At 39.3% G+C, this 12,051-nt stretch overlaps 3 protein-coding genes across 3 annotated transcripts; 2 read left to right on the top strand and 1 right to left on the bottom strand.

The window, feature by feature from the left end:
• Nucleotides 1-312: 312 nt before the first annotated feature.
• On the bottom strand, nt 313-11,804 carry GCK72_001930 (uncharacterized protein; the record flags this gene model as incomplete). Its single annotated transcript, XM_053723187.1, has 30 exons — nt 313-452; nt 526-784; nt 831-969; nt 1,019-1,368; nt 1,414-1,599; nt 1,651-1,815; nt 1,927-2,127; nt 2,281-2,915; nt 2,991-3,148; nt 3,201-3,406; nt 3,454-3,954; nt 4,865-5,021; nt 5,068-5,158; nt 5,217-5,629; nt 5,681-6,078; nt 6,123-6,301; nt 6,350-7,712; nt 7,761-7,904; nt 8,862-9,232; nt 9,276-9,453; nt 9,519-9,632; nt 9,681-9,890; nt 9,943-10,144; nt 10,188-10,348; nt 10,397-10,457; nt 10,503-10,714; nt 10,789-11,124; nt 11,171-11,459; nt 11,573-11,673; nt 11,721-11,804. The coding sequence occupies 30 exons, from the start codon at nt 11,802-11,804 to the stop codon at nt 313-315; spliced, it is 8,004 nt and encodes a 2,667-aa protein (XP_053591832.1).
• Nucleotides 4,173-4,672, top strand: GCK72_001932 (uncharacterized protein; the record flags this gene model as incomplete). Its single annotated transcript, XM_053723189.1, has 2 exons — nt 4,173-4,387; nt 4,438-4,672. 2 exons carry the CDS (start codon nt 4,173-4,175, stop codon nt 4,670-4,672), a joined length of 450 nt encoding a protein of 149 aa, XP_053591834.1.
• GCK72_001931 (uncharacterized protein) lies at nt 8,140-8,776 on the top strand (the record flags this gene model as incomplete). Its single annotated transcript, XM_053723188.1, has 2 exons — nt 8,140-8,568; nt 8,651-8,776. 2 exons carry the CDS (start codon nt 8,140-8,142, stop codon nt 8,774-8,776), a joined length of 555 nt encoding a protein of 184 aa, XP_053591833.1.
• Nucleotides 11,805-12,051: the final 247 nt, after the last annotated feature.

The following is a 12,051-nucleotide window of genomic DNA, read 5'->3' as shown; positions in this document are numbered from 1 at the left end:
AGTTGGCTGGTGAAATAAAAAGAGAACAAAACCTGGAAATTCCGAGTATAAAAAGAGAACAAGTCATGGCGCATACTAAAAAAAGGGGGAAGGAGTTCTGAAACTTGAGCAATATAAGAGACTGGACATACAGTAGATTTTGGAATGTTTGATAGGAAAGAAGTGGTTTAGTAACAGCTGACTGGAAAACATCAATATAAAATTACGAGAAATTTCGTAATGTTAGAAGAAGGAAATAAACAAAAGAGACAAATACAGAAGAAAATAGAAATCTACAAAGAAAAATAAACTATTTAGTTTGAAAATATTGAGCTACCAAAATGGACACCATCCAATATAACTTTGACACAAATTAATAGAGGAAGTTGCTTGTTCCGTGAGCAATGCGACTTGTTCGCTAACTGAAACAGCTTCATTTGGATTTGATCCATCGATATGGCTGAATTCGGTTCCTGAAATAATAGAACTTGTTCACTTCACTGTGCGTATTTTCAACAATAATACATTTTTTGTCTGCGTTCTTACCTTCTAGCTTTCTTTTAATCGTGTCCATGATCGAATCAGTTGTGCTTGTAGACGGTAGAATCGTGCCTCCTCGTACTGTCGTTTCTTTCTTCGTCTTCGGATCTTTCTTCATTCCTTCAACAAGACGCCAATTGATAACTGGATCATATACAAATGCTTCCAAAACAGCTAAGAGTGATTCTTGATTTGTTCGTAACATCTTGAGAACTCTTTCAGCTGTGTAGTTGTAAACTCCATCGAGTCCAGTAACTTCCATTGCCTAAAATATTTATTTTCGTTCAGTTATTTTTCTACTGGAAACTAACATTAATGAGCATTCTGGTCAAACGGAACGGCACTCTTTCTGGGAACTTCTCACGGAGCATTGCCACTTCGAAACAGTCTCCGAAATCGATGTGCACAATTTTTCCGGTTAAACGATCGAGCATAAGGTTGGAAGGATGTCTGAAATTATTCTTTTGCTGACATCTTTATAGTTTTCTAAATCTCTTACCTATCTCCAAGACCCAAAATATATCCAACCATCGACATACAAGCCACGGATCTCGTGTAATTGGTTCTTCTATCAAACCAAACTTCAGAACTTGGACTCTTCAACCATAAGACTTGTCGAAGATCTTCTCCTGTTGTCACACTTAAAGCATTTTCGAATAATTGAAGCTTCTGCATTGCTGTTAAATGTTCTGTATCAGCAGACAGTTTTTGAAGCGTTTTATGCTCTATGGAAAGTGGAATCTTCGCTTTCTTCTCACGATATTCTTTGACAAGAGTGTGAAGTGTGTCACAATTCGGAACCCAACCAATCAATCCAGAATCTTTACTCAAGGCAACAATCGAATAACGCTGTAAATGAAGACGTGAAAGCGTTTCGGAAATTGTCATGCTTACCTGAATAGTCAAATTTCTTCGGCAAGTTTCCCCATTATTAGCGAGAAGTGTGTTAACCAAACCAAACAATTGCATTACTCGCTCATCTTGACGTGGATCCTCATGTCCTTTGAGTAAGAACTGATAGTCGAGTCCATTGGAACCACGGATCACCATCTTACGTGGACGTTGTTTACTTGTAATAACCTACAAAATACAATTTAGAAATATTCAAATACGATTCATTTAGAAACTTACACTCATCTTCGAGCTGAAACTCTGAATTGAAACAATCGGCGCAAATGGATCATATGTTCCAGGAACTACAAGTTCGAGATCTTTCGCACTGACCAAATTGGGAGAGACATAAACTAAATCTAACGAGTTCAAAGTGGCAAGTTGATCACGGAGCTTTTTGAACACCTGAAAAATATTATTGAATTCGAAACTGATAAGTGAAATTGAGAGATTACTGATAAGATGTATCAATTTTACTACGGAAGCCTAAAGCTTCTGATTATTAGTGAGACTCACCGAGCAATAGATTTCCCATGCTTGATTGAGATCCTTCACATTCCCACTGCTCTCGAATGCTTGCACATATTGTCCGGCTTCCTTGAGATCTGTACTGTATGTCTGTTGGAAACTGTGCTCTTTCATCGTCGTTGGTGCTCCTTTTTGCATCATTTCATTCATATTTCTCAAAGCGTCGAACATTGCTGCTACGTTGTTGTCCTGTACGCGTCTCTGAGTAATTTCATTGCAAAAGAGAAGCAATAAACTTTTTGAAGGGTATAACGAAATTTCAAGATTGAAAATATGGTTGTGAAACCACACTTTTTCAAAAGTTTGGCTTCTATAAAGGTAATCAAAAAACATAAAACATACGTGGAAGTATACACGACTCGCATCATCGAGGGCATCGTGCCATTGCTCATGCCATAGAATAGCACATCTTACAAGTTCTTCGGTGACTAATCTTGCCTCATGAACTAATTTCGAATGATATTCCATCATTTTAATCAATACGAAGTGTGCATTCTTACTACGATGCTCATCGGAACTTCTTGATGCAACCGTCAACGCATAGATGATAGCGTGTGGGTGGTGTTTTGAAATTTCGGTAAGTACACGAAGCACCAACGAAACACTTCGATTTTCTTGTGAAGAATCGAGACGAGCCATTAATTGGGGAACGGCTTCGAGCCAAGTGGTAATAGGAAGATCAAAGACAGAGTCATTAAGTGCCGTGTAAACACCATCGTTCTCTCCGAATTCAAACCACAACTGCATCATTCGAAGTGTGTCTTCAAGACGTGAACCAGGAGAAGACGTGAGAGCTTTAGCGAAGCACTTGATAGCATCCGCTGCATGTTCCAAATAAGCGGAGTTTCCAGGTGAGAAAGTCAAAGGAGATGCGTGATGGAATTGTTGTGATTGAGATGGTGATGCAGATGAGAGAAGGTGAGAAGGCATTGGTCCAAGACCGATAAGTGATCCAAGTGGTGGAGGAACAGGACAATCTGTAAATACTTTACACCGAGGTTAGATGCTTTTCGGTATTCAGACGATTTCTTTCATTCGAAATTTCGACTAACCAGAAAGAGTTTCTCCATTTGTTGAATGGAATGCTGCAGGTTGTGGTGACTTTTGAGACGGTAGAGGAGGAGGCGGTGGAGGTGAAGCTGCTTTGATAATTGGATCTCTCTTTTGAGATCTCTTTGCACTCGGCGTGTTATCGCGTTGTTGGACGATTCTGAGAAGTATGAAACGTTATGTGTGAATTACATAAGCGATTTCGAACTCACCTCGTTTGTTGTCGTTCTCTACAGACGGCATAGAAATGAGTGGATGCAAGTTTATGCCAGACTTTATGCCAATCCGGATCGTATCTCGCAGCTTGCTTGTAATAGTTGATGGTATTATCAAATGCAATAGTTTCAGGTGTTCGATGATCTTTTGTTCTGTATTGTGGTGAAACTTGTTGACGAACGAATGACAATTCTCCAGTAGGCTGTAAACTATCTTTCGAAATCTGTGAATTCATAACTAGATTCTTACCGTTACACTCAAATTCTTTGCCTTCAACTCAGTCCATTCACCAAGTTTTAACAAAACTTTTGCGCAAATTCTAGCCGGTTCTTTCGTCGAAGGAGGTACCATTTCCTTACCAGTTGGGAGTGGAATTGGATTGACTCGTTTGTTCCAGTGGTTTGCCAATTCTTCAAGTGCGCGAATAGCTGCATCCTTCTGCTCATCGTTATAAAGTTGCTTTGCAAGAGCCAAAACAAGAAGAGGCTTGTCATATGGAGCCTTGGCACACATCAAATCAGTATCAGCCGGTAGCGAGAGAAGATCACGAAGTACTGCTCTTGACATTGAATGTTTTCCTTGTTTACGGCACATTGATGAGAATTTAACACGAAGCGGATGCATCTCCTGTGGAGAAAGAACGAGACCACGAAGCATAATAAGTCGCTGCCATTGTTCGACGTTTTGGCGACATCCTTGAAGACGTCGACTCCAGAGAAGTGCGATTCTCGGACGACGTTCTGGGCGTGTCTGAAAAAATATCTATCACTTCTTTAAATTTAAAAGCAAACAAATATATTTCATATACTCACTAAACCGGATACGACTGAAACATTATTCACGCGTTCCACTTTAATAGCCTACAAACCTAAAAACCCAAATTTGTTCTTTTCGATTTTTAAAGTATCGTACTCTTCAATTAATTCTTGAAATAAACCGTTTAAGCGAGAAAACAATCGATCGATCGAATGTCGTCCGGTAATTCGTCTTCTCGTCGTCATCGTGGACCCAAACAATCTCGTTGTTACCGTGCTCCCACTCCTGCTTCCTATACTTCTACATCGGCTAGTTCAACAGCAAGTTCGACGGCTCCCGTATCTCCAATGGTTTCGGAGCGTGACAGTGTTCGCAGCACCAGAAGCATTGGATCATGCGTTTCAATTGTGAAAAGTGCTTTGTGCAGGTCAGAATATAGGAGAAATTTTGAAATTAAAAACGCAAATATTATTACAGCGTCGTAGCTCCGGATCTCGAAATCAAACATGGTGATGTCAAAAATGTCTACCAGTTGAAAGACAAAGGAAGACTTGTTGTGATCAATCGTACCAATGGAGAAATCGTCTACATGCTTCGTTGTGTGGATGGAAGACGTGTATTCATTGAAAAAGGGGCTGAGGGAGCATCTTTGATCATCACTAATCCGAAAGGAAAAGTCATCAAGTCAATTGCTGCACAGTACCCTGCGTAGTGACTGATTGAATAGAAAATGTATACGACATAAGAAGAGAAGACAATCGCAATCGACCGCAAACTTCATTTTTGAACTCCAACATTTTTAGTCGTATTGTAATTTTATAGTAAATAAAGAAATTAGAGTTGAATGAATTGCTTCACTTACAATTTTCAGAGTTTTGTTTGATAAAGGAGAAAGCAGACCTACCTTATACTCGATAGCTTCCTCCAGTTCTGCCATTTGCTGCACAGATACCATTGGAATATAAGCTCTCTCGTAGCTTTCATTCGCCATTGCTGTCAGTTCACTGTCGATCATCTCACGAACTTTTTCAATCAATCCCATTGCTTTCATATTTTCGTCACTGAAAATAGTTAACTTGAAGTGATTGAGAAAATCATTGAACATACTTGTGCACAGCAACAACTGCTCTTAGCATGGCGCCATCTTGTGTGTTTTCAGATATCACCGATACATAATCTGCCATACGCTCCCAGTTGTCTGAAAACGTGAGAGTTCATTAATTAAGTTGGGAGACATTAGTTATTTTCTTCCATACCAACGGCCCAAGCTCCTCGTGCAGCAATAACCGCCATTTTATGATCCAACTGCTTCTTATTGATTTCATCCCTTATCGAATCGTTTCGTTTCGTTCTTTGATCTGCCCAAACTTCCGACTTATGATTTAATTCATCCCATCGTGCCAATGCTTCTAAACATCTCATTTCGTGCATTCTCGCCTCTTCGGCAGCTGCAGCTTTCTCTGGTGTTAACTCTTCGTCTTTATGGAAATTCTGGAGGTTCGCAGTAGAATGTTTTTGTTTCTCTTCGAGTTCATAAGCATCAAGAGCCTTTTCCCACTCGTTCAGCTTCTCGTACCAACGACCTCTCATTTGGAAATTCATTTCATTTCTCTCAGCATACCGAACAACACCAGCCGCTTCTTCTTGCACGTTTAACTTATTTGCATATCTAAAAATTGTAATTCTTGAATTCTGATTTCAACCAGGCACTCGAACTTACGTGATAAGACTCTGACAATCGTTTGGCTGCAGTTTGATTTTCCTTCCGAATGTAGTCATTGCTGGCTCCGAATTTTTGAGCACACTCATCTCTTTGTATCTACATGCCTTTGCGAAAGCTTTGGTTTGCTCCGCCCACATTCCGAGAACGTCGTGAGTGATTGGAAGTGGTCCTTTTTCAGAGTGATCCATGAACTCAGCAAGATTCAAAATAGTCTGAATTAGTTCGGGAATTCCTGTACTGATAGCGCGCAGCAGACAAGAAGTAAGATCTTTTTGTACTTCTGAATCAAGTTCTGTCCAGACGGACATGAATGCAGCAGGGAACAAGTCACGAGCTAAATGTGGATGTTGATCCCCAAGAGAAGAAGCAGCACGGAGAGATGGAGAACTTCCACTCTAAAAAACATTAAAATCAGAAACTGCCAGCGATCATGACCTACCTTCAGAAATCCTATCCGAATCTTCATCAGCCACTGCAACCATTCGTCCTTTGATGTCAAATGCTCATTTCTCCACTGGGAAATCAGAAGATCTTTATTCAGTCGTTGCTTCGAAATCTGGACAGTTACGAGTTCACTTGTTGGTCGAGCAGTTGTTGGAGCTACTTTTGGAACCTCTTCTGGAACTTTTAATGCGTTAGAATCGTTAAAAAGGTGAAATCAGTTACTTTTCTCTTCTAGTCCATATCGGTAGTAATCATCTCTGTTATCCTGTCGACTAGCTCCCGAATCAATTGATCCATTCATCAGTCTCTCATGTAAATCATTATTCAGATAAACATTACTGGCTTGTCCACGTATCGCAGCCTGTGCTGATTGGAGATTTCCATTCGAACCAGCAAAAACAGATGATGTTATGACATCGCGAGACATCTGTGCTCGTTGAGCCAGTTTTCTATATTGTTCGTAGTGAACACTTTTGTCCAGATTAAAATCTCGTAACTTTTGATCAACGCCTCGCTTGAAAATATCGAAGAATTTTCCAAGTTGTTTAATGATTTCAATAAGCAGAAGGATCAATTTATCTCTCATTTCAGCAGTTGAGATATTGTGATGCCAACTTTGCATCATCCGTGGAGCATAAGCAGATACATCAACTTGTTGTGTCATATGGAGTACTGTATCAAGTGCAGTTTGTCGGATAGATAATTTCAGAGAAACATCATCAAGAATGATTAGAAGTGGCGGAAGAACAAGATGGAGATGTTGAACAATGCAGTACGTAAGAGGTCGGATTGATTCCATCACTTTCACAGTTAAAACTCGTTCTTTCGTTTTATCTGTTTGAAGAACAGTCAGAAGATATGGTATCAGCTCTCCAGTATACTTGCTAAAATCATTTCCAATAGCTGTTCCCATTTCTGTGAGCACTTGAATAACAACCATCTTCACTGATATATCTTCCTTCCAGGCATCCGCAATAATTGTGAAAATTGCTGGCATGTATGGCGCTGCATGTTTCTTAATTATAGCCACAAAAATTGCCAATTGTTGAAGGAAGAACTCTCTTAAATTGGCACGATTCGATGATTCTGTTGCTCGACGACAAACTTCTATGAGTCTTGGAACGACTTGTTCTGTATATAACGGAGCCATATCACCCAAACTTCGGAAGATGGTGACAATTGCTTGGGCGATTTCCGCATAACTTTGAGAATCTTCATCTTGCATCATCAACATCAAATTGGCAATCGTGATTGCTGGATAAAACTCTTCTAATGTACATTTCTCATAGTTGAACCAATGAATGATGTCTTGTCGTGGATCTTTCGAATCCGTTTCAGTAATTGGAAGAGACAAAGCGGTAGTCCTTGCAGTCGAACTTTGCACTGAACCAGTGAACACTTTATGAGTATATGGATCAATCGCTCCAAGGATTCCAAGCGTTTTGATAGCTTCCCGACGCATTGTATTCGACATCACTGTTTTCAAAATTCGAAGGAGATCGTCTAAAAGGGTTGGATAGTCGCGATAAGGGTCAACGACATAAGCTGTGGATCGACATATTCCACCAATTGCACGAAGAGCGGCCTGAATTTTTAAAAGTGCTTAGAGCTCTTTGTAACAATGAGATATTACCTCTCTTTTGTGAAGACTACTCGAATCGTTGATCATATGTGTCAGTTTCTCGAACAAAGGTTTCAAATTCTTCACAATTTCAGCTCCACCAATAACAGAAATCTCACTGATGGCATTGAGAACTTGAGCTGTCACTTCAGCATACTGTAAAATAAGTATTTGAAACTGTAAGTAAGCACGTGGTCTAATAAGTTGACTAACAATTAGAAAAAGTTCCAATTGATGAGTAGATATAGCGATCATTTCTTATCTTCAAAATCTAACAATTTCGTATTATCAATTTCAAAGTTGAAGTAAGTCTGTTTTCTAAATTCTTTCTTATTTATTGTTCTAGATGCTCAGTTATGTATTCGGTGGCATTTTTCTTATAATTTTCATCATGATTCACGTATCTGGTTGCTCGAAGAAAAAATCGTCTGCTGGCAAAACTTCAAATGACGGAAAATCATTTTCATCTACGAACAGTCGGGAAAACCTCACGGCCGAGAAAGGCTCAAAAGACAATGGGAATCCCGAACGAGTGAAGAAGTCAACTGAAGAAAAAATTACGAGAAAAGAGAATCTGGAACCACCACAGCTAGTAGTAACATCAGCAACGATGGATGCTAAGAAGAAAGGATCTGATAGAAAAAAAGGAAAAAAGAAGTCATCTGGGGAAACTGCCAAAAAGAAAAGCGCAAAGAGTGAGCAGAAGACACAGACGTTGGATATAGAAAAATCAAAAGTGGCACAAAAGTCGTGTCTAAATACAGCAATCATTGGAAGTACAATGATGGGAACAATGAGAGAACCGTCAAAAATTTCAAAGGTATTCAAAAATTTCGGGAATAGCTAATTAATTGATTATGCCATTCTTCCTGGTTCATATAAACTTTCCCTTAATCTTTCAGATTTCTAAAGCCGGGGCAAACGCTAATGGTGTAGAAGGTGGAGAAGGCGGAGATGGAGGTTATGAAAAACTTGGAGATTTATCGGCAGATGAGTTGAAGAGAATAGCCGATGCTGCACCGGCCTAGTTATATTCAGCATTGTTTTTATCTTGTTTGTAACTCATGATGAATAAAAATTATTCTCAAAAAAGTATTCATTACAATTGCTTACCTTTTGATCATTTCTCATTTTGGGAATCATGGCAATCATTAATGATCCAACGTAAGGTCTCATAAACTTTGGACTTTGTTTAGCCAACTGTGCAATCATTTTGGCTGAATGTTGTTCCAATCGAGCTTGGCCACTTTGCATCATCTGACTCAATGTCTCTAAAAGCATCAATCGAAGACGGGGAAGAACTAGAGCTGGATTGAGTTCTGCGAGGCGACCAAGAAGTGTTACACATGCTTGTTGCATTTCAAGCTTCTCATCGTGAAGTGCCATGAACTGAACTTCGAGCATTTCTGGTTGAGCCAAATGAGCAAGAAATGGGCGTGGCATTTGACCGAAACAGCTGATTACTTGCATTCTAACACGAACGTCTGGAATTACATGATTGAATAGAAAAACTATAATTTTAGTCACCTGGATCGTTAACAATAACTGAACATACAGCACGAAGAACTCCATAGATCGTTTGAAGTAGACTGTTCCTCTTGTCGGTCGTTACTTTTTTGTAAACTCCAACAAACGGAACCACCATTTCACAACATGATGATACTGCGGCAAGACGAATTTCCACATTATCCGCTGTCAGATAATACTAAAAACATTTAAAATAAGGTACGAATTTCGCAGGATCTAGGAATTTTGGTGATAGGTACTCACATCAGCAACATATTGCATGATTCTCTGTAACGCTCCTCTTGAGAAATAGAACTCTCCGAGTACATCGACAGCAAGAACGATACGTTGCAATTCCTTCGGATCATTTTCCGCTTTCTAAATCGAATATCGTCAACTGAATGTTGAAAACCTTATTCAAAAAACCTGAAGAATTGCTTTAGGACAGGGAGGGCGTCCAGTTGGCTCTGATTTCGGTGGAATGATGCATCCTGTGAGTGTCAGGTAGACTGATGCCATCACACCGTCTTGGACGTTCAATCGGAGTTTCGGAATCCTCATCATAATCATTTTGAGAACGTTGGCCAATGATCGAGAGAGTGTGATATCCATCAGTTGTGGGATTATTGTTTTAATCTGGAAACATCAAAAAACAAGGTAAATAATGATTTCCAACAATACAATCTACCTGAACGGTCACTTTTTCGTGATACGCATCGACGAAGAGGAATAGGAACGTAAAGTAACTGTCTAGGAAATCCGAGTTTGTTGTCTTTTTGATTACTCCCGAAATGAAGTTGATGGTTTTTTCGATTTGTGATGAATGTACATCTGGATTCGACAACATCATCATTCCGAGAGCTGGAGCAGCAATGGCATTCTTTTGAAGACTGAAAAAGATAATGAGCTTTTTTAAACAATGAACCATCGTACACATTGTATGATGTGTCAAATGCGACAGTTTGAAAGGCTCGATCACACTGTGGGAATGCGCAAATTCTTGGAAGAAGCTGCATGAGGACAGTGTTGAGATATGCTGAGTTCTTCTGGCTTCTGTTGACGATAGGAATCATTTGTCGAACACATTCAAGGATCTGAAATTCATACGATTGTTTTAATTACTTCTATTTCGAAATACTCACCTTTGAGAAGTTCTCCACAACTAATTTACGAGATGTGACACTCTCCACAATGACTGGCTGTCTGGAAGAATAAATATATTATAACTTCTCATTGAAAAATTCTTACTTCGACAGAACAAGCCACTCGACTCCATCCTCTTCATCTTCCTTAAGAAACTTCATTTTGATGAATTGAGAAGATTCACATCGAATCAATTCGAATCTCGAATCCGAAATTCGAAGTAGCTCGTTGAGAATTAGAGCAGTGGAATGCCATCGATCGTTAGCATCGGCAGATGATTGGTTCGATTGATAAGTGAGAGCTTCACGAAAACATTCCTGGAAATTGAGATGTAACAGTGCTCTTTATATCGTCTACTAATGATGAAAATAATTAGTATAATTAAACTCACTTTGAACCATTCTGTCTTGTTCTTAGCCTCTCTTTGTGATACAATTGTTAAGACAACATGTAATGCATCAATCGCTGCAATCCGAACAGATGGCTTTTTGTCTCTGACTGCGTTGAAAATGTATTTGAAAAAAAGATTGACACGAAGAAAGAACGCAGTTGGAGTAGCCAATGCGAGTTCTCGGGACAGATGAGCAGCAGCAAGACGTCGTGTCTCATCTAACTCAAGCGTATTATGTGCTTTTGGAGTCTGAGGAACATTTGGTGTGGTCAGAAGCCATTCTTGACAATGATCTAGACACCGATCAACTAACTCTGCTGCGTAGGATTTGCATGTCTAAAAGAAAGAGTATGATTGGAAGTATGCAACAAATAAATGATACCGCAATCAAGAAAGCCAATGCCTTAGATGCTAGTTTCACTGCTTCTTCATCCATTCCTCCACTATTCAACATCTTCAGCAAATAGTTGGCATATCGAATCACATTTCCAGCATGTGTTTCAGCAAGACACACAATAAGATAGATTCCTGCTTTCTTCTGATCAACATTGCCGGATTTTACACAGTTATATACAGCACTCTGAGATGCACCGTCTGTCCGGCCGTCAATGGCGTTCAGAAATGCTTCACTGAAGGTGTTAGGTTCGTCTTTAAGCTCACTCCGTACATATCTGAATTAATTAAATAATATTAGGAGACTGTGAAAATCATGTCAGATTTTATTGGCTAAGAATCATTGGCATTAGTTTTTACTTTAAAAAAAAAAATTTTTAAACACATTTACCTGCTGAGCTCTCGTGCTGCCTGTCTCTGGTTTGCTTCCTTGTTCTCCGTGATTCTACTCCTGTACTGAGAAGCAAGTACTCTTGCTGCATCGATTCCTTGCTGAAAATCATATTTCGCCGTCGTATATATTAATTAGTTCAGCTCACCTTTCGATGCCTTTCATCGAAATCGTTTATAACTGGAACCGTTTGATTTGTGACTGCTGCTTTGTTTTGTTTATCGGCGGACATTTGAAAACTCATTCCGTGCTGTTGGATCATTTCAGGTGATCACGCCGGGGTTTAATGCATTTTGTAGCTGAAACTGTCGGAGTGAGAAAACAATTTAAGAAAAATACCTGAAACTGAATATTCAAAGATATAACATACAGTTTCGTACTAGATGGGAATCGAATTAAAAATATACAAGATCAATTTTTTCCAAAAAAACAAATAGGAGAAAACAAAACAAAAATAAAAAAGAACCTACTATACTAAA

The sequence above is a fragment of the Caenorhabditis remanei genome, chromosome I (assembly GCF_010183535.1).
Source record: "Caenorhabditis remanei strain PX506 chromosome I, whole genome shotgun sequence".
Classification (NCBI taxonomy): Eukaryota; Metazoa; Nematoda; class Chromadorea; order Rhabditida; family Rhabditidae; genus Caenorhabditis; species Caenorhabditis remanei.
The sequence above is the reverse complement of the archived record's forward strand: the minus strand, read 5'-3'. Positions and strand labels throughout refer to the sequence as shown.